This window comes from Odocoileus virginianus, chromosome 23 (genome assembly GCF_023699985.2).
Source record: "Odocoileus virginianus isolate 20LAN1187 ecotype Illinois chromosome 23, Ovbor_1.2, whole genome shotgun sequence".
NCBI lineage: Eukaryota > Metazoa > Chordata > Mammalia > Artiodactyla > Cervidae > Odocoileus > Odocoileus virginianus.
In genome coordinates, this window is record NC_069696.1 from 25,931,776 (window position 1) to 25,952,095 (window position 20,320).

General features: G+C 36.5%; 1 protein-coding gene across 1 annotated transcript in view; it reads left to right on the forward strand.

Annotated features, from left to right (window-relative positions):
- Window positions 1-20,320, forward strand: part of PDE3A (phosphodiesterase 3A) — a 350,559-nt gene that overhangs the window by 317,176 nt on the left and 13,063 nt on the right. The window contains exons 8-14 of the mRNA XM_020869501.2: window positions 1,220-1,374; window positions 3,328-3,465; window positions 10,006-10,117; window positions 16,824-16,937; window positions 17,074-17,273; window positions 18,936-19,139; window positions 19,835-19,990. Coding sequence (XP_020725160.2) covers window positions 1,220-1,374; window positions 3,328-3,465; window positions 10,006-10,117; window positions 16,824-16,937; window positions 17,074-17,273; window positions 18,936-19,139; window positions 19,835-19,990 — 1,079 coding nt within the window. The remainder of the gene's footprint in view (window positions 1-1,219; window positions 1,375-3,327; window positions 3,466-10,005; window positions 10,118-16,823; window positions 16,938-17,073; window positions 17,274-18,935; window positions 19,140-19,834; window positions 19,991-20,320) is intronic.

Consider the following 20,320-nt stretch of genomic DNA (forward strand, 5'->3'; position numbering starts at 1 on the left):
TTTAAGCCTTTCTGTGCCTCAGTTTCCTGTCTGTAAAATGAGCATAATAGTAATGCAGTAATGCAATAATACCTGCCTCATAGGATTGTTGAGAGGATTCAGCATGTTTGTACAAACAAAGTGCTTTCTGTGGTATCTGCCACATAGCAAGCACCCCATAAATTTCAGACAGGTGTTTTATTCAGCTACAAGAAGCTTCTTGAGGTCTTTACCCCAGAAGCATGTTCTTCAGACTCTTGACATTACCTGATGCATTTTCTGATTAGCAGAGTTTGGTACTGACTGCAATGAAAGATAGTGGAGATGGGGAAGGAAGGAAGGAAGGGAGCACAGATCTCCAGGGACCAAGATTGGATACAAGGACCTGCCATGCTCTTTGGCACATGCTGTGGCTTCTATATTCTACAGGTTGCTTTGTTCTTGGATATCACCTCAAATTGTCTTGCCCATGTGACATTTCTAGAGTTAGGGTTCTAGTCAGCTGTTTGGTAATTTAGTGTGTTGGTGCATGCATAAAAGAAAAAGAAATATAAAGTCATAGGAGTTTATATGATACCTGTGAACTTATCTACAAAACAGAAGAAGATGCACAGACATAGAAGATAAACTTATGGTTCCCAAAGAGGAAAGCGTGTGAGGGAGAGAGAAAGTGGGATTTGGGGATTAGCAGCCCTGGTGACTCAGATGGTCAAGAATCTGCCTGCAGTGCAGGAGACCTGAGTTAGATTCCTGGATCAGGAAGATCCCCTGGAGAAGGAAACAGCGACTCACCCCAGTATTCTTGCCTGGAGAATCCCATGGACAAAGGAGCCTGGCAGGCTATAATCCATGGGATGATGAAGAGGTATCAACTACTGACCTGAGCATTATTATTGAGGGATTATTAAATGTCATATAAATCACAGATCATAATTCCATCTATTTTATTGGGTTAAAATGAATGTGTTTGCTGAGACTCTGGGAAATAGTAAGGATAGGGAAGCCTGGGGTGCTGCAGTCCATGGGGTCACAAATAGTTGGACATGACTTAGCAACTGAACAACAACAAAAATGTGTGCTTTCGCCCACCCTTTGATCCTATGTTCTTGGTGTGTAAGCTCAGGAAAATGGTATTTTCCTAACTATGATATCTGTACTATGTGTTTTAGGACTATTTGCTTAAATGGGACCCCTTTTTTCATTGCAAGTTTCATAATAGGCTATTGCCTTTTAATTGCAGATGACATCACTCAAGTTACCTCTGATTATGAAACCAATAACAACAGTGATAGCAGTGATATTGTTCAGAATGAAGATGAGACCGAGGGCCCCAGAGAGGCTCTGAGAAAGACATCAGCTTGCAGCACCTATGCTCCGGAGACCATGATGTTCCTGGTAGGCACCCATCACTTATCTCATTCATTTACTTGAAAAATTGGCTTCTGTGACAGGAACTGACTTAGAAATATATCCCTGAATCATGTTTTACTTGGGTTACATGTATCTTGTAGCCCTTCCTATATATATCTGTATTATTTTTCTCTGTCTCAGTCTTATTGGTCTCAAGATTCTATTGTGGCTTCCCAGGTGGTGCTAGTAGTAAAGAACCTGCTTCCCCATGCAGGAGACATTAAAAGATGTGGGTTTGATCCTTGGGTAGGAAAGATGCCCTGAAGGAGGAAATGGCAATCCACTCCAATATTCTTGCCTGGAGAATCCTGTGGACACAGGAGCCTGGCAGGCTACAGCCCATAGGGTCAGTTCTATTATTTAATGATCAAATCTTAAGTGTTCATCTCCACATCTGATTACAGTATTTCTTAACCCAATCTAAAAATGTAAATATGCCTAGGAAAATTAACTGTTTCAATCAGGAAGATAATATTTTATAAATATCAATCAATCAAAATGAAATCTATTCATTATCTTAGGACTTCTGTTGGCTTTTTCTAGCACCTCCTTGATTTAGTGAGTGAGCCACTGTTTATTTTCCATGTTATATTAAACCAGGTTGACATTGACATTTGCTCCTCATTAAAATATTTTTTAGTGATCACTTATTCCGTGTATTTAAAGAGCTCCACTTAAAGAGGACAGAAGCACACATTTGAGTCTGGTTCATCTGGAGGAGGCAATAAATAGCAGAAAACAGTTGACTGTAATGTGATTTTCCATTGCTGCTTTTATCATTTCCTTTTTACCTAATTTGTCATTTATACTTTTATTTTTTATTTATTTTTTCATTGGAGGATAATTGCTTTACAATGTTGTATTGGTTTTTACCATGCAACAATGGAAATCATAGCTATACATATGCGTGCTAAATCGCTTCAGTCATGTTCAGAACTTTGTGACCCTATGAACAGTAGCTTGCCAGGCTCCATCTGTCCTTGGGATTCTCCAGGTAAAAATACTGGAGCGGGTTGCCAATTCCTCCTCCAGGGGATCTTCCCAACCCAGGAATTGAACCTGCATCTGTTACATCTCCTGCATTGGCAGGCATGTTCTTTGCCACTAGTGTTACCTGGCTCTTCCCTAACTATATATATATATATATATATATATATATATATACATACACACACACACACACACACACACACACACACATATATATATCCCTTCCTACTATTTATAGTTTAAAATTGTCAGATAAAATAACTTAGGTGTTTCTTTATCCTCATTATTTTTTTCCTGGTAAATAAACTCTTAAGAATGTCATTTGGTACCTATTATACATTTTTGTCTTTACATATATCTGGTGCATGTTTTTTGGAAACCACGCATCACATGAATTAAATTAAAATACCTGAAAATTGTAGTAATTGTAACTCTATAGGATGAATGCTGATTTTGAAGCAATAATACAAATTGGACCAATTAGAATAAGGGTGATTTACTCCCTCTCCCTACTCAGGGTTTTGTTTTTTTTTTTTTTAGAGTTCAGTATAATCCAGAAATCCTCATCTCAGAAGAATTTACATAAATATATAGAAATAAATTTGCATACAATTTCAGAGTGTTCTGAAGTCCTTGAATCTTTATTTAAGAATTCCACAGAAGACTAAAAAGCAGTTATGTTAATGTATGAAAGAAGCATCCAATTTTTATGTAGCATAGATGAACCGGCAATAGGCAGGCACATAATGTAAAACTCATGGTCTGAATCATTAAGACCTTTTCTCATTACTTTGGGGTCAATATTTTATTTCTTTTGACTTTTTTTTTTAAGATCACTCATTCACCCCAAAGTCATTTATTTCAGGTAAACTCCACTGTTGAACTTACCAAAGAAGGAACAGTGTAGAAAAACTACATGTTGTTAAAATATTTTTATCTTCATTATAGGACAAACCAATTCTTGCTCCTGAACCTCTTGTCATGGATAACTTGGACTCAATTATGGAGCAACTGAATACTTGGAATTTTCCAATTTTTGATTTGGTGGAAAAAATAGGAAGAAAATGTGGCCGTATTCTTAGTCAGGTAAGAAATGCATTCATGCATATGACTTTAAATGTAGAGAAAATATTCCTTAGTTGTTTAAAGCTCTGTACATGGTTAACACCACTGATGAGCATTAAGTGGAGAATACCCAGCATTCTGTAGAATCCTCGGTGGTGGGATAGCAAAAGAAATCAGAACTTTAAGTCAGTAGAATATTGTATTCTGCAATTAAAATATTATATATATTCTAAGACAAAATGGAGGGAGCAGGGCTACAAAAGTGAAGTGAAGAAATGATCTAAATTCATAGAATTCAACTAATGAAAGCTGAACCAAGCCCTCAAAAGAAGAAAGCTGCCAATTTATAAACACTAACTTATTGTCTAATTATTTCCAATGACTTTTTATTTTAACTTTTGAGTAACCAGTGTGTAGGCCTTATCTGGTGGCTCAGGTGATAAAGAATCCAGCTGCCATGTAGGTGACCCGGGTTCGATCCCTGGGTTAAGAAATCCCCTGAAGAAGGGAACAGCTTCCCACTCTAGTATTCTTGCCTGGAGAATTCTGTGAACAGAGAAGCCTGGTGGGCTACAGTCCATGAGGTCCCCAAGAATCAGACACAACTGAGTGACCAACACTTTTACTTTCTTTCACTTTAGTCCTTATCAAAAATAAAATATTAAAAGTATGCTTCCCTCAATCTGTGAGAAGCATAAAATATAGCTCTGCTTATTTAAATGTGAAAAACATCTTTCAGTATCACAAGAAATATAGAATAAAACTATTGCTACATAAAAAGTCTTTTTCTTTTTTTCCTTAAGTTTGACCAGTTTCAAGATTTCCCAAATGTTTCATTTCACAGAGGGAGAGAGAAAACATACAATAATTAAGAATTTGAAAATGTCTGTTCTCAATAAATAAAACAATAGGGATTTGCTTCATTATCTAAGGTGAGGTGAAGTCGCTCAGTCCTGTCCAACTCTTTGTGACCCCACGGACTGTAGCCTACCAGGCTCTTCCGTCCATGGAATTTTCCAGGCAAGAGTACTGGAGTGGGTTGCCATTTCCTTCTCCATTATCTGTCTCCATTAGAAGGCTTCATCTTCTAGCCCCTACTAAAATGCACTCTTAATCAGCTGGGATCATGGGCAGGAGGAGAAGGGGGACAACAGAGGATGAGGTGGTCAGATAGCATCACTGACTCAATGGACATGAGTCTGAGCAAACTCTGGGAGATAGTGAAGGACAGAGAAGGCCGATGTGCTGTAGTCCATGGGGTCTCAAAGTGTTGGATGTGACTGAACAACAGGCTCAGTCGTGTCCGACTCTTTGTGACCCCATGGGCTATACAGTCCATGAATTCTCCATGCCAGAATACTGGAGTGGGTAGCCTTTCCCGTGTCCGGGGAATCTTCCCGACCCAGGAATCAAACCAGGGTCTCCTGCATTGCAGGCAGATTCTTTACCAACTGAGCTATCTTGAAATGATAGTTATCAGCTTATTTAAAAATGTTTTAGGTGAGTTCTTAGAGAATGGAAAAATATCACAGCAGAGATACTAAAAACTAAAAGATTTGTTAATATCAGACTTAGGTGAGAATTCAGGACTCACTAACCCTTACCTGCAAAATGCTAGAAGAGAAATCATTTGCTGGACTGATTCCTTCTCTGTGCAGTGGACACGGGCTTTCTTCAGAACTTTGAGAAGTATCTGATTGTAGAACTTAAAAATAAAATAAAATAAAAACAGTGACACCAAAATAAAAAAAAAAGTGAGGGTTACTGATCCATGAAAGTTTAAAGGAAGGAATAGAGAGAACTTTTCTTCTACTGTTCCTCAAACATGAATGCTAGACTAATCTTCAAGACAAAAAATGTGTCCCTGCCTTCAAGGAACTTCTGCTCCAACAGGGAAATTAGGTATGTATCCAAATAATGACACTTCAACTTGCTACACACAGAGGTATGTTCAAATGATGGATGGCTTGTGAAGTTCAAAATAAGTAGAGTCTCCATAACACATGGTCATATCCTCTGTTGGACTCTGTTCTGACCATGAACACATTGAGAACCAGAGTGGCAGTCCTTGAACTTTGACTTAGAGATACTATCCTTTTTTTTTTTTTTCTTAAAAAAATGTATTAAGGTAACATTGGTTTAGGATATTATACAAGTTTCATGTGCACACTATATTTGTTCTTCTGTAGACCCTAATGGGTGCCACTGCTGAAAATGTTCCCATCACCATACAGTTGACCCCCTTCACCTATTTTGCCCTCTCTCATCTCTGCTTTGTTCCTATGGTGTTTGTCTTTCTCTGTCTGGCTTATTTCATTTGGCAGAATATCCTCAAGATACATGCGTGCTTTTGCAAATTAATAGTGCCATTCTTCTCTTCCTTTCTCCTTGATCCGGAGCAGCATCTTTAGCATCTTTTCCCACTGGCTGAGCTTGAAGGCAGGTCTAAAAAGGCCCCAGTTTTACTCAGTCTGCCTCTGCTTCATGCCTCAAGACTTCTCCAGGGAGGTGTCGTGTCCCATCCCTGAAACTCATTGCATACCAGAACTCTGAAGGTGTGATTTTACCTGGAAAAATGCCTGAAGTGATGCCACAAGAAGAGGTGGCAGCAGGCCAGGAATTCTATTTTCTCTTCTATTGAAGAGTGTGATCCCTGGTATGGGAAGAAAAGTCTCAAATTCTTTTGTATTTGGTATATATGTCACAGATGTCCCAAAACTTTACAATTTTGTCTTCAGAGTAATTTGGATGCAGGTATTTTGTTTTTTTTAAATCTCTAGTTGACAGAAGGAGAAACAGAGACTTAAAAGAGAAATGATACTGCCCATCCAAAGTCATATGGTAAACATTGGGCCCAGGATTTGATGTATCTATATATAGGAAGTCCGGGCTTTTTACCTTTATTTCAAATTATTTTCAGCACCCCCCCAATGCATTTGTTTATTATATTTTCAAACTCAGAATGGAAAGTCTGAGCAACAGAAAGTGGTCATTATAGCAGTTGGTTTTACAGCACAAGTGACTGTACTAAATAGCATTGCAGGAACCTAACCCCCTTGAAATTCAGTGAGTGGTGGGGATGGGGGTTAGGGGAGTGACAGAAGAGAGGAACTTGACAGGTTTTGCTACAAAATATTTTCTAACTTGTGAATATAAACAGACAATGGAAAGATTAGATATAAATAGCAATTAGATTTTTCTATCTTTTTTCCACTTATCTTTCAAATATAAATACATAACTACATGATTTACAATGTCACTATTTTTCTAAAAAACCAAATATTGAACTTTGAGAAAAGCCAACTTTATTTGCCTTGCTAAGTAGAACTTGATGATATTTCTTCTCTGATTTGAGTTTATAAGTACAAAAACCATGAAATTTTCAGTGTGTATAAGGCACTTTTTTTTTTTTTTTTTGCACTTTATAAGGCTTTAGGACAGCTGAAATGAATTAACTTGAACATTCCAAGAAATCACCTTCTGGCTGAGACTACACAGAAAAAGTTTCACTTCAAAAGACTTTTAAAGAGACATATGTGCAATGGAAATGACTTCTCAGCCTTAATGTACTGCCTGCCTTTTTGATGATTATCATGTTTATTTTAACAAATTTAAAAGGACATCATTCAGATTTGGGAAGAGTATTTACTTTTTTTGGTTACCAATATTTACCCAGTTAACAGTGACTTTTCTTTATTTATGAGTTTGGATCATTGCCTGTTGATTTCTAACAGCTTCTTGGCAAAAATTTTCCTATTTGAAAATCATACCCTAAAAATATCTTGTCTGAATTTTTCAATTCATCTTTCAAATATTTAAAGAAAATAATAGGAAACTTTAGTCATTTACAGTCCTAACAATATTGCTTTTCAAATAATAGTGATAGGATATGAAACAGTTAAGAGCACATGGTCTGAAGCCATAATGCTGGACTTGAACTCTGGTCTGATAATGTGTCAGCTGTGTGATGTTTTACAAGTCATTCAACTTCTCTGTGCCTTAGAGTCCTCTGCCTTCAAGTGTAATAAATAACAGTGTCTGTCTCATTAGACGCTACATAGATTAATTAATGTAAGTAAGTAATATATGTAAACTACTTGGAGGAGGCATCAAACTTATTAAATTCCATATATATCTGTACAAAATAGTGAGTATATGTGTGTGTCAATAACTGCTGCTATTATAAATAATTTTTTTGCAGTAACATGTATAGTTGAATCCACTGGGTATTTATAAACAAGAACTCAAATATAGCTTAAAGCAATAATAAGAAGAAAATAACTGGCAGAACTACGAAATATGACAGAAACCACGAACTTAACTTTCTATTGCATTTTTAAAGAGAGGAGGTGGAGATGTTATGTAACACAGAAAAAGGGGCAAAATTAAGTACACTGGCCTGTATAGTTTTTTCAAAGTGAAAAAAGCACGTGTAAATAATACACATACTCTATTCCCAATGGGCAGCCACAGTGCTCCTTTGAAAACGTAAGTCAAATAAAGACACCTTCCCTGCTTCAATGCTTCAAACGTTCCCTGCTTCATTCAGTATAAAAGTCCTAACACTGGTCAATCTGGCTGTGAAACAGATTGCAACCCAGTCAATACCCCTCTATAGTCATTAACTTAAGTTTTACTCCTGTCCTCATTCATTCTGTTTTGACCATGTTGGTCTTCTTGCTGTTTTGTGAGTATAGCAGACATGCCTCAGGGCCTTTGCACCATCTTTCTCTTCTACTTAGAAAACTTTCCTCAGATGTTTCTATATCACACTCTGCGTCTTCTTCAATTATTTGCTGAAACTCACCTGAATATGCCTCTTCTAACCACCCTATTTAAAACAGCAATTGCCATGTCCTCCTGGACTCAAAGCTCTCTCTATTCCTGTTTCCCTTTTTCTTTTATCATGTAACATCCCTTTCAGTCATAGTGTGGTGGTGATATGTATGTATATGTGTGTATATACATACATGTGTATATGTGTGTATATGTGTGCATACATGTATGTATATATGTATGTGTATGTATATATGTGTATACATATATGTATGCATAAATATGCGTTATATATGGAAATTGTCTTAAACAGAAGGAGACACTCAATAGACATATGCTGAATGAATAAATCCCTTTTTTAGTTATATATAAATGTATATACATATATATATGCATAAATATGCATTATATATGGAAATTGTCTTACACAGAAGGAGACACTCAATAGACATATGCTGAATGAATAAATCCCTTTTTTTAGTTATATATAAATGTGCATGTGTGTGTTAGTCACTCAGTCACGTTCAACTCTTTATGACCCCATGGACTGTAGCTTACCAGGCTCCTCTGTCACTGGAATTTTGCAGACAAGAATACTGGAGTGTGTTGCTATTCCCTTATTCAGGGGATCTTCCCTGACCCAGGATTCGAACTGGGGTCTCCTGCATTGCAGACAGATTCTTTACTGTCTGAATCACCAGGGAAGTCCCATAAATGTGTATGTATGTATGTACACAAATATAAACATAATATATTGATGGAAATTAAATATCTAAATAAAAGAATATTAGTGAACTTGAGTAGATGTAAAGTTCATAATGGAAATAGAAATTTAACTATGAAGTTATTAAACATTTGGAAGTAGTTTGAGAATTTTAAGCAAGAATACAAATAAATGAAAGGATAAATAATTCTTTCTCAAAGTCTCCTGAATTATAACCAGTACTGTGCCTTTGTGACATAAAGTGAGACCACTTTTTTAAAAATTTGTATTGAAATATCATTGACTTACACATTGTACTTTAGAGATAAAAGTGCAGTCACTATAAATGGTGCTGCTCTCCACTCTGCCATGTGAGTAACCATTTCTCTCCAATTACTCTCTTCTGTGCCTTTATCATTTTTTTTTCATTCTCCACAATTTGCAAATCAAAGATACCAGTCACATCCAAAGATATTTAGTTGATTTGAGTCTCTAGAGCTATGAAAATAATTAGAAGGAGAATGATATTCAAAGGAGAGAGATGGCAAATGAGGAAAAATAGTTCAAAAATTTTTATTTATACTGGATTACAAAAAATTTTTTTTTCTCTATATATTTCAGTCAAGACAACCTTTTCTTTCTTGTAATTCTATTCCCTTATTCTTCATTAAGGCACAGTTCTTTATCCTCTAGAAAGCTTTTTGTAATTTATAAAATTCGTCCAGATGAAAGCTTTCTCTCATTCTTTATTTAGCACATATATGATTAGCAATTTACTCAGTATCATTCTCTTATTATTGATATCACACACAATTTAGCACCTTGTTATATATCTTTAGTGTATACTGGATTTTTTCATTGGCTGTTTCTTGGGTTTATGTCTCTACCTTTAAAAATAGATTATATAGAGGGCTAGGACATAGACGTCTTCAGTATCTATTTGATCTGTTGTTTCCAGTAAGGATTTCTATAGGCAATACATTAATATGGTTGATTGAATGTATACTTTTTCCCCATTTTTCTCTTTATGTCTAATACACATCAAGGGATGTTTTGTAAGACCTTGACTTTTACTTTTACAGGTATCATACAGACTTTTTGAAGACATGGGCCTCTTTGAAGCTTTTAAAATTCCAGTTAGGGAATTCATGAATTATTTTCATGCTTTGGAGACTGGCTACAGGGAAATTCCTTGTAAGTAGAAGAATTAATACTTTTGAAATCCATTAAATTTTCTATGGGTAATGGGATATTGAATTAAGAGCTAGCACAGAATTACACATTGTAAGCATCCTATATGGTCACCTGGTGTAGTGATTAGGAGATAGTAGTTTATGTTAGCATCCTGGTCCCTTTACAAATCAGCTATAGGACACCCTGGTCTTAATTAACCTCTAAATGCCTCATTTCTTAATCTGTAAAATGGATATAATAATAAAGAAAAAGAAAATAACTACTTCATAGGATTGTTGCAAGGATAAAGTGACATAATAATTGTTAAAGGGTAATAATAGTACCTTGCACATAAGTAGCTCCAATTTAAGCGTGTACTAAATAAATGCATGTTAATTTATTGCTCATTTTATAACATACTCCTCTTGCTGGGTAGAATTCTCAACCTTTGCTCTAGCATCTGCCAAGTTAACTCACAAAGTTTTTCAGTACAAGATAAACCTAGCTGGGAATAGAGGGACAGGAAGATGATGGTCTAATGAATAAAATAGAAAAAGAAAAGGCAACTGGAAGTGGTTGTGGAGAAATTATTAGGAACTTTTTAAAAAATCAAGATAAAATGTGAAGACCAAAGGATAAGACACAACCAAGGGTTCAAGCTTATGAACTTTGAATATTGCGAGAATAAATCTGTCCTTTGTAATCATGAGGAACTGGAACACAGAAGAGATAGTAAATTTTCAATATGTGGCATTTCTATATCATCAGAACATGTAAGTAGCATTGTCCTACATGCTACAAAATATATGAAACTGGAGAAATGGCTGTAAATCTAATCAGAAGTATACAGAAATCACATGGAACTTTAGAAATAAATACATAGAAAAAATAGTTAAATATAATATGTTGACTAGAGCTTGTGTTACTTAAATCACATTTTAACTTTTAAGTTTCTAAATTTGCTTTTACCTAGTTTGAACTTTAGTACCCCAGAACTCATGTCTGTTTCTAGTAGCAGAGAGCTTAAGTAAAAGCTGAACAGAGACTAGTACAAGTGTGTTCAGAAGGGGTAGGGTAGTGCATTAACCAAGTGATCCATTATTAAGATGCTGGTCTTGAAAATGCCATCACATGCTACGTTAGGATAAAAATGCACAGTTGATGTTGTGTGATAGAAAAGAGGAATGAGTTATTGAATTTACAAGTTGTGTGGTAGAAAAGGAGAATCAAGATTAAATCTACAAATGATATTTGTGGGAGAATATGGGACTAAATGCAGACAAAATAGGACTGTGGGGGTAGAGAGGGGAATTTAAGCACTCTGAGCACCGTGGGAAAGTCTGGCAGATGGGGCCATGGAAGTGGAGAGAGAGATATGAAAAAAGGGTAGTTTGAAAGGATCTTAAGATAAGCCTTGCTTTTTTTAATACCATTTTCCCAGGGCTACCCTGGTTGAATGCCAGGGATTGACCTAAGTGTTAGTGATTTCTCGAAGCTTAAGGAATTACATAAATAAGCTTTTACAAAAAGGAAGCCACTGCAAACATTAAAGAATAGCTAGTCATCAGACTAAATTTACAAATAATATTAATTGAAAATTAAATTTAAGTTTATAAATAATACTAATATTAAATTTCCATATAATTTAATCAGCTATTGCCAGGCTCCACTGAGTTCAAGTCTCTATCTTTCAACTTTTCTCTAGATAGTATTCTATTAACTCATAAAGTTGACCAGTATTTCTTTAAGTGTAAAAAGTTTGCAGATTCTAAATTTTATTATTACCTATTTATATATTGCAAGTAACCAGATATTTTTCCTGGAATACCAAGTTTTTCATTCCATGTGAAAAGAATTTGTTATATCATTGCTTGTTCTGTTAGACATGAAAGGGAATTTATTCACATATTCTCACAGAGAAGTTTTAACTTAATTCATGATCACTTTTAAATCATAATACCCTGCATGTTATAAGGTTATACATTTAGACCAAGATGGATATTTATTAAAAGCTGTATTTATCATTATTTAAAATTAACATGTGCAAAAATTTAGCATTTATTCCTAGAGAACTATGTTTCTAATATCTCTGTATAAACCCTTAACTAAACAAAAAAAAGCCTAAAGGTAACCAAAATAGGGCTAGATTAGCCTTAATATGACAATGAGCTAAACTGTTAGAAACTAAAATTTTACTACAGTTTTAATTATACTTTTTAACAATTTCCAAGAGGAGAGGGAAAGTATGAAAGCTTGTAAATGTATGCCCAGAACCTTTGCTAAAGGACCCACCTGCCAGAACAGGAGACACTGACTGCGGGTTAGAACCCTGGGTTGGGAAGGTCCCCTGGCGGGCTACCGTCCATGGGGTGGCCCAGAGTCAGGCGTGACTGAGCCCAGAAGCACCACCTTTGTTTAGTTCAGTTTGATTAAGCTGTCTGTGATGTGCCCATCGATTTTAAAGGTAGACACTGAGGTGCCATGGAACAAGCTAGAAGGGCAGAACTGTTACACTATTAGCTCCTTTCCAAAGGTGGGGAAAAGAGTGTTTCAAGTCTAATTTCTATTCTTTAGTACTTTGCTTCATTCATTGGTGAATAGGAGCATAGAGAACTTTAAATAGAAAATCTGTAAATTGAGTTCTAAAAAACCTATAAATTTTATATGCAACCTCAGCCTTCCACAGCAGCTTATTTCAACCCTGTGCTTGAGGAAAAGGAGAAAAAGAGAAAACAAGTCTATTTAGACAGAAGAGGGATTAGGCAGGTTCTGGGAAAGGGGAAGGCGGGTGATATTATTAGTATGGGCACGTGTGTTTATGTGTTGTCCAAGAGGTGGGGGTGGGGGTGGGTGTTTGCCAGGTGGGTGAGAGAATTATTAAGAGATTTGTCCAAAATGCAGAGACGAAGGAAGAGGATGAGAATAATAATGATAAAATAAGGATCGCTCTGATTTTATTCCTTAGTTCTGTCAGTTGCCTATCAAGGCCAAAAAAAGACGAGCAGTCTCTGAGCATATTTGTCTGTCTTATAGAAATTTCTCAATCCCCTATGTTGACTCAGGTGTCTTTGCACCTGAGTTGGTCCCCAAAGAATTAATGGCAAGAGCAACAGTGCCACCAGCATTCGGCACAATATTTTCTCATAATAGGTTTGAGTATGTGTTTAATAAATATCTTAATGACTTCTTAAAGGCAGATAATTTTTCCGTCCTGCTTAAGTGATAGTGACAATGTAATCCTTTTAGAGTTACACCTGCATAACTGTATCTATGTAAATATATGTTATATGTATTAAAGGAGTTAGGTTTGTTCAGCTATTGTTTTCTTTAGCACTTGTGAACCTATACTCAAAAGCAAAAGAAGGGTTCCCCCCACCATGTACTCTTATACCTAGTTTTTAAATCAAGATTATGTTAATCTCTAAAAAGCAAAACATACATAGAAAAAAATTTTTAACTTTTATTTTATGTTGGAGTAGAATCAATTAACAATGTGTCAATTTCAGATGTACAGCGAAGTGATTCAGTTATACATATACGTGTATCTACTTAAAATGATTATAAACTAAGTTAGGTGTTGGTTGCTCAGTCATGTCTGACTCTTGAGACCCCATAGACTGAAGCCCACCAGGCTCTTCTGTCCACTGAATTCTCTAAGCCAAAATACTGGAGTGAGTTGTCATTTTCTTTTCCAGGGGATCTTCCTGACCCAGGGATCAAACCTGGGTCCCCTGCATTGCAGGCAGATTCTCTACCATCTGAGCCACCACGGAAGCTCCAAAATGGTTATACTAACCTCAAAAAAAATGTGTTTGACAAGCTTTCTTTTCTTTACATTTTCAGCACTAAATTATTTAGATAGTTTGTTCATTGAAATTTTGGGCTTCCCGAGTGGCACTAGTGGTAAAGAACCTGCCTGCCAATGCAGGAGACCTAAGAGACATGGGTTCGATCCCTGGTCAGGAAGATCCCCTGGAGGAGGGCAACCCACTCCAGTATTCTTGCCTGGAGAATTCCATGGAAAAGGGGGCCTGGTGGACTACAGTCCATAGGGTCACAAAGAATTGGACACAACTGAGTGACTAAGCACACACAAACACACACACAAATAACCTATTAAGCCTTCTGGACTTGGACCTTGGGATGCGGGACAGGCCAGGAAGCAGTATAACTCAAGAGCTACAAGGCCACCTGACTTGGTATTGTCTATTTTTTACCCCAAAGAGACACAGTCAATACCCTGATACCACTTCCACCCACCTTGTAATGCTGGGTGCAAGCACAGGTTTCTCTGACTTGTAGTAGTAATGGTACTTACATCACACAGTAATCTTCCCAGCTTGTCACAGGGGAAGAGTAAAGAACTTAACCCAGAAACTCTCTTCCAACATAGCCCCGGAAACCCTCTGGCCAGGTTGCATGTTCTTCTGGTGGGTCATCACTGCCTTCTCCCTCCTCCATGGTTAGCTTAGCTTTTATTTTAGCTCTTCAATTCTATTTTTATAAGTCCGGCATTGATTTTTGAAAGGAAACTGGTAATCTGCACTAACTCATCATTGTGCTGTAAAAGCAATCATGTATTTTCAGTTCAGTTCCATAAAGTCACTCAGTTGTATATGACTCTCTGTGACCCCATGGACTACAAGCAAGCCAGGCCTCCCTGTTTATCACCAGCTCCCGGAACTTGCTCAAACTCATGTCCGTGAAGTCGGTGATTCCATCCAACCATTTCATCATGTATTTTAGGTGAATGATATTTACACCAATCACAAGCTTACTATACAGCAGCCACTTTAAAAAAGGTCCCCTTCTGTAATTCTCAAAGTTGTACTATGAAATAGGCACTATTATTGTCTCCATGGTTTTAAGATAAGGAAATGAGACAATGTTTTAAATGACTCAGTAACACAGGTAATAAATGTCAGAGCAGAGATAGGTATGTCCTAGACCCTGAGACTTCTAGCATGATCAGCTTTGTACATTGGCACAGATAGAGGTTTTAAATGTAATTGTCTTAAATCATTTGGAATAGTCCATACATGGAGATAGAGACCCCAGTTTGAATAGAAGTGTTCTTTGGAGACTAGGTAATATCAGTGTTCACCTTTGGCAATGATACAGTGAACAAGGTTTGCTGTTTACTGCTCCAGAACCTAGGAGGTCTGCTTCTCAAAGCTCTTCTGAAAACATCATCTCAAGACCTCCCTGAACCCTTCACTGAGTTTCTGGAGTTTTTACCCAAGATTTACCAATGTGTCTTCACTTAAAGTTAACAGACATGTAGGAAAACACACACCATCTTCCTACGTGCTCCTGTGTGCTGCCAACACCACAGGTGTCCTAATTTCTGTTTTCTTCCCTAATCGGAGAACAGGTGTTCCTCTCAAATTTTCATTATGATTCTGCTTGTTCTCTTCTGTTTTGCTTCTCCTCATCTGTTGAGTTTGAGAAGGCAATGGCATCCCACTCCAGTACTCTTGCCTGGAAAATCCCTTGGATGGAGGAGCCTGGTAGGCTGCGGTCCGTGGGGTCGCTAAGGGTCGGACACGACTGAGCGACTTCACTTTCACTTTTCACTATCTCACATTGGAGAAGGAAATGGCAACCCACTCCAGTGTTCTTGCCTGGAGAATCCCAGGGACGGGGGAGCTTGGTGGGCTGCCGTCTATGGGGTCGCACAGAGTCGGACACGACTGAAGTGACTTAGCAGCAGCATCTGTTGAGTGCTATTCACAGATGTCACCTATTACCTTATAGAAGGAAATCATATCATGGTTGGTCATTAGGAATAAAATGTATGAAGTTAGCATACTTAGAATAAAGCATACCAAATCAGTGAAGTATTCTGAAGGGCCAGATAAGAGAAAAACATGGAAAAAAATGGACTGAGAAAGAAGGTGAGCCAGGAACACAGTGGGCCTTTGGTCATGGTTCCATACAGGCTAGACCACACGTGTAGAAATATAGCCCCATTCCTATGATAAGGGCATTTTAACTGGGGGGTTTGGTTGCCCTGTAGATTTATACACTTCGGGATGGCTCAACCCCTTATGTTATTGTACTAAGAGGTTTTAATTTTTTCTCTTTCTGTATTTCCTGGAACTTTATTCCCAAACCAGAATTTCTAGATCAGAGAACATTATCAATTTTGGTTTCGATTTGCTTTGTGGATGTTATCTATTAATACATGTAAAAAACATTACTCATTTTCTTACATTTTTAAGTTTGATGCAGAAGAATAACACTATTTTCAATTCACAGGTTATATTTGAGTGCTGTTTTTCAGAGATGCAACAGTAGGTGGTGTGGACCATTGGTCTGACCTAGGTTAAGTGTATCGTGGGTCTTTTGTTCTAGTCCTCTGCATAGTTTTCAGAGGAACATGGGCATAAGGACAAGAGTAAACATTGCAGTGGATTCGCACAGTGAGTTTATATATGTTGGGTTATTTAGTGAAATTTATGTTCGGTGGATGCTGGACACAGATTTTGTTCATTTCAGACATCTGCGTGTGTGATGAATGTTGTAAGCTTTTTTTTTTCTTGTTACTATGAATATTATAGAGAAATGGAAGAGGAATCACAGAGTATTTGTCCTAGAATGTTTGGCCGTCTTTCACCCAGGTTATTTAAACGTGAGGACTAAACCGTTTGTCCAGTAGGTGGCACTCTTAGTCCTTGGACCCCAGAGTTCACAGATGAACGCCTGTCGTTTGCATTGGTTACAGACCACAACAGAATCCATGCCACGGATGTCTTACATGCTGTTTGGTATCTCACGACACAACCTATTCCAGGCCTCTCAACTGTGATTAATGATCACGGATCAGCAAGCGATTCAGGTACATATTAAGTTCTCTGTGCTCCATTGTAAACTATGGGAACGGAAGAGTGGCTTTGTAAATAAGTAAGTGAGCATAACTGATAGCAGTTTACTACTTTCTTCAAAGCTATATTATTTTCATCGTCTCTTCTCAGATTCTGACAGTGGATTTACACATGGCCATATGGGATATGTATTCTCAAAAATGTATAATGTGCCTGATGATAAATATGGATGTTTGTCTGGAAATATCCCTGCCTTGGAATTGATGGCCTTGTATGTGGCTGCAGCCATGCATGACTATGATCACCCAGGAAGGACTAATGCTTTCCTGGTTGCAACGAGCGCCCCTCAGGTAAACCTTTCGATTTTGCCTGGGAAAGTAGTTCAATTTTGAGGTTTCTCTGAAGAACATTAATTTTATAAATTTGACTTATAGGAGGCCAAGTGAATTGACCAAGCGAATATGAACAAACTATATTTAGACCTGAGATAAAATTCTTAGAGACCATGCTCATTTTGAAAAGATATGATGGTTTGTTCTAAGTTATTAATGATAGGTCTACATTTATCACCTATGGAGATCCTTTCTCAGTTTTCGAGGAAGAAAAACTCCTTGAATTCATGTTAATGAATTTCCTCAATAAAGAATATCTGACCTATACAAAAGTTTTCTTTCTGAAAAGATTAGAGAACCAAATCTTTCTCGGTTCTTTAAGAATTAGAGACTTCTTTGGATATAAATGCAGTTCCTTTGAGATACATTATAACAAATATCATTTTCATGGCATCTTTATTGATTAGGAAGAATTAAAGATTGATTTATTTTATTCGAGGTAAATTTTTTACCTGAAAAAAACAGTAACTTCAAACACAGCAACTTTAAAGAAGTTCCTCTGGGCATGTGCTTAAATTTAAGTCAAATATCAATCACTAAGTATTTAGGAATCTCCATCTATATAATTAAACTTTGGTTTAATCAGATGGATGGACCTATTTTACTAAAGATCCCATGATCTTATTTTTCTTTCTAGAGGCTCTAGAGACTAATCTGATCCATTCCTTTTGTCATGTTTGCTTTTTGTCTTTTACTCTCTTCTTATCTATTTTTATCTGTTTCCACACTCTCTCTTATAGACTAGCCTAGAGTGTTCCTTTAGTTAATTAAAATTAATGTCCTTTAAGTAATTTTCCTTTCATCTGTATACAGTACAAATATCCTGATTTTTTCCTGACTACTTACATTTCTTTCACTGTTTCCTCCATACACTATATATTTTCCCTAAATATAAGCATATCCTTTGGCCAGCACATTTTACCATTCAGTTTTCCTACGTGTCCATGAATTTTCATTTACCTCAAGATTAATTTTCATGTGTTTGGTCTTTCCTTTTTGTCATTATACCTTTTTTTCCTTCCATCATCAATCTGCCACACTAGACTTCAGGCATTTTTTTAGGCAACTTTCTTTTCCTTCACAGCTTCCCTCAGCATTATTCAAACAAGTAGATATTTACTATATACTTTCAATTACTAGACAGAGGGTAATATTTCCTATGACTGATTGTGAGGTAAGAATATTTTGAATTATGAGCTTCTCAGGGATATCATCCCTCTTTATTAGTTACATGTGTTTAATTAAAAGAAAGTCATTCTTATTTTAGATGTGGGCGATAACTGAGTTACCTCTTAGGGATATTAATATATTTGCATATTTTATGGTTAAATTCCTGTGTTTTGAAAAAAGAGTAATCTGAAATAAGCTAAGTCTCTGCCCTTCACTTACAAGAATTTGAAATAAAATTTCAAGGAAATGAACTTTATCTTACCAAAAAAAGAAAAAAATAACCAAGAAAAGTAAACAATGTACAGTAATAAGTAATTCTTAATAACTAGCTGTCACAACGTTGCATTTCTATGTTCTATGATAAAAGATGATTCCAAATGTTTTGCATATTCTCATTTATTTTTGTTTCTAATTTAAAAAGCTGGACTCCTGACTCTCATCTTTGCCTAGGCGGTGCTCTACAACGATCGCTCAGTCCTGGAGAATCATCACGCGGCTGCTGCATGGAACCTTTTCATGTCCCGGCCAGATTATAACTTCTTAGTTAACCTTGACCACGTGGAATTTAAGCATTTCCGTTTCCTTGTCATTGAAGCAATTCTGGCCACTGACCTGAAGAAGCACTTCGACTTTGTTGCCAAATTTAATGCCAAGGTAACTAGATTTGTACCAGTCCTCATTTTCTGGCCACATTGAAAGATGTCATGGAATGAGAGTGTTAAACAAAACTCATTGCTGCCACCTCATACATGTCGAATGTGAAAATGAAATACAATGCAGTGTTAAACCAGAAGCAGTTATTTAGGTGTTGGGCCCAATCTGGAAACCTAATATATTGAGGTCCTGTTGGTATATATTATACCTTGTACTGCAGAAGAATAATAGAATTCTAACTATCATTGTGATTTTGTTTTTTGGGTTTTTTTTTTTGCTCTCATCTCTGTGGAATACTAATTACCTGGAAGTAGTAAAGGTCAAAAACCTGAAGCAGAATTTAATACATCAGACATATAATAAATGCTCAAATAGTAACTCAAGAAATTTTCTTATTATTTGTAGCTACAGCATTTTAATAGTAATTTATAACACATGCTAGTATTAAATAGCAATTATTTTCAATTCCATAATGATCCATCATTTGTTGTTATTTTTTTAGGTGAGCTATTTCACTACTAATTTATACAAGCCAAATAACATTATTTGAAACAGCTGAGATGTTTCTCATTACTTGGTATTCCTATCTGCACATGGTAGACAGATCAGAATGCATAGTAACAAGGTGATCAGAATTCTGTGATTTATTTTCCTGTTCAACTTGTGCATTCATTTAAACTTTGTCCTTCAAACAGGTGAATGATGAAGTTGGAATAGATTGGACCAATGAAAATGATCGTCTACTGGTTTGTCAAATGTGTATAAAGTTGGCTGATATCAATGGGCCAGCTAAGAGTAAAGAGCTCCATCTTCAGTGGACGGAGGGTATTGTCAATGAATTTTATGAACAGGTAACTAATTTAACTATTTTTCTTAATCCATATTGAGGCTGCTTATAGATTCCCTAAAGCAGCAATCCCCAACCTATTGGGCACCAGTGACTGGTTTCATGGAAGACCATTTTTCCACAGATAGGGTAGTGGATTGATTTCAGGATGATTCAAGAACATTACATTTATCATGCACTTTATTTCTATTATTATTTCATGTGCTCCACCTCAGATCATCAAGCATTTGATCCTAGAGGTTGGGGACCCCTGCTCTAAAGTTTCCAAAGGCTGTAAAAGTGTGATTAGTCATTTTATATTCATGATACCATGAGAAAAGGCACTGGCCAAATT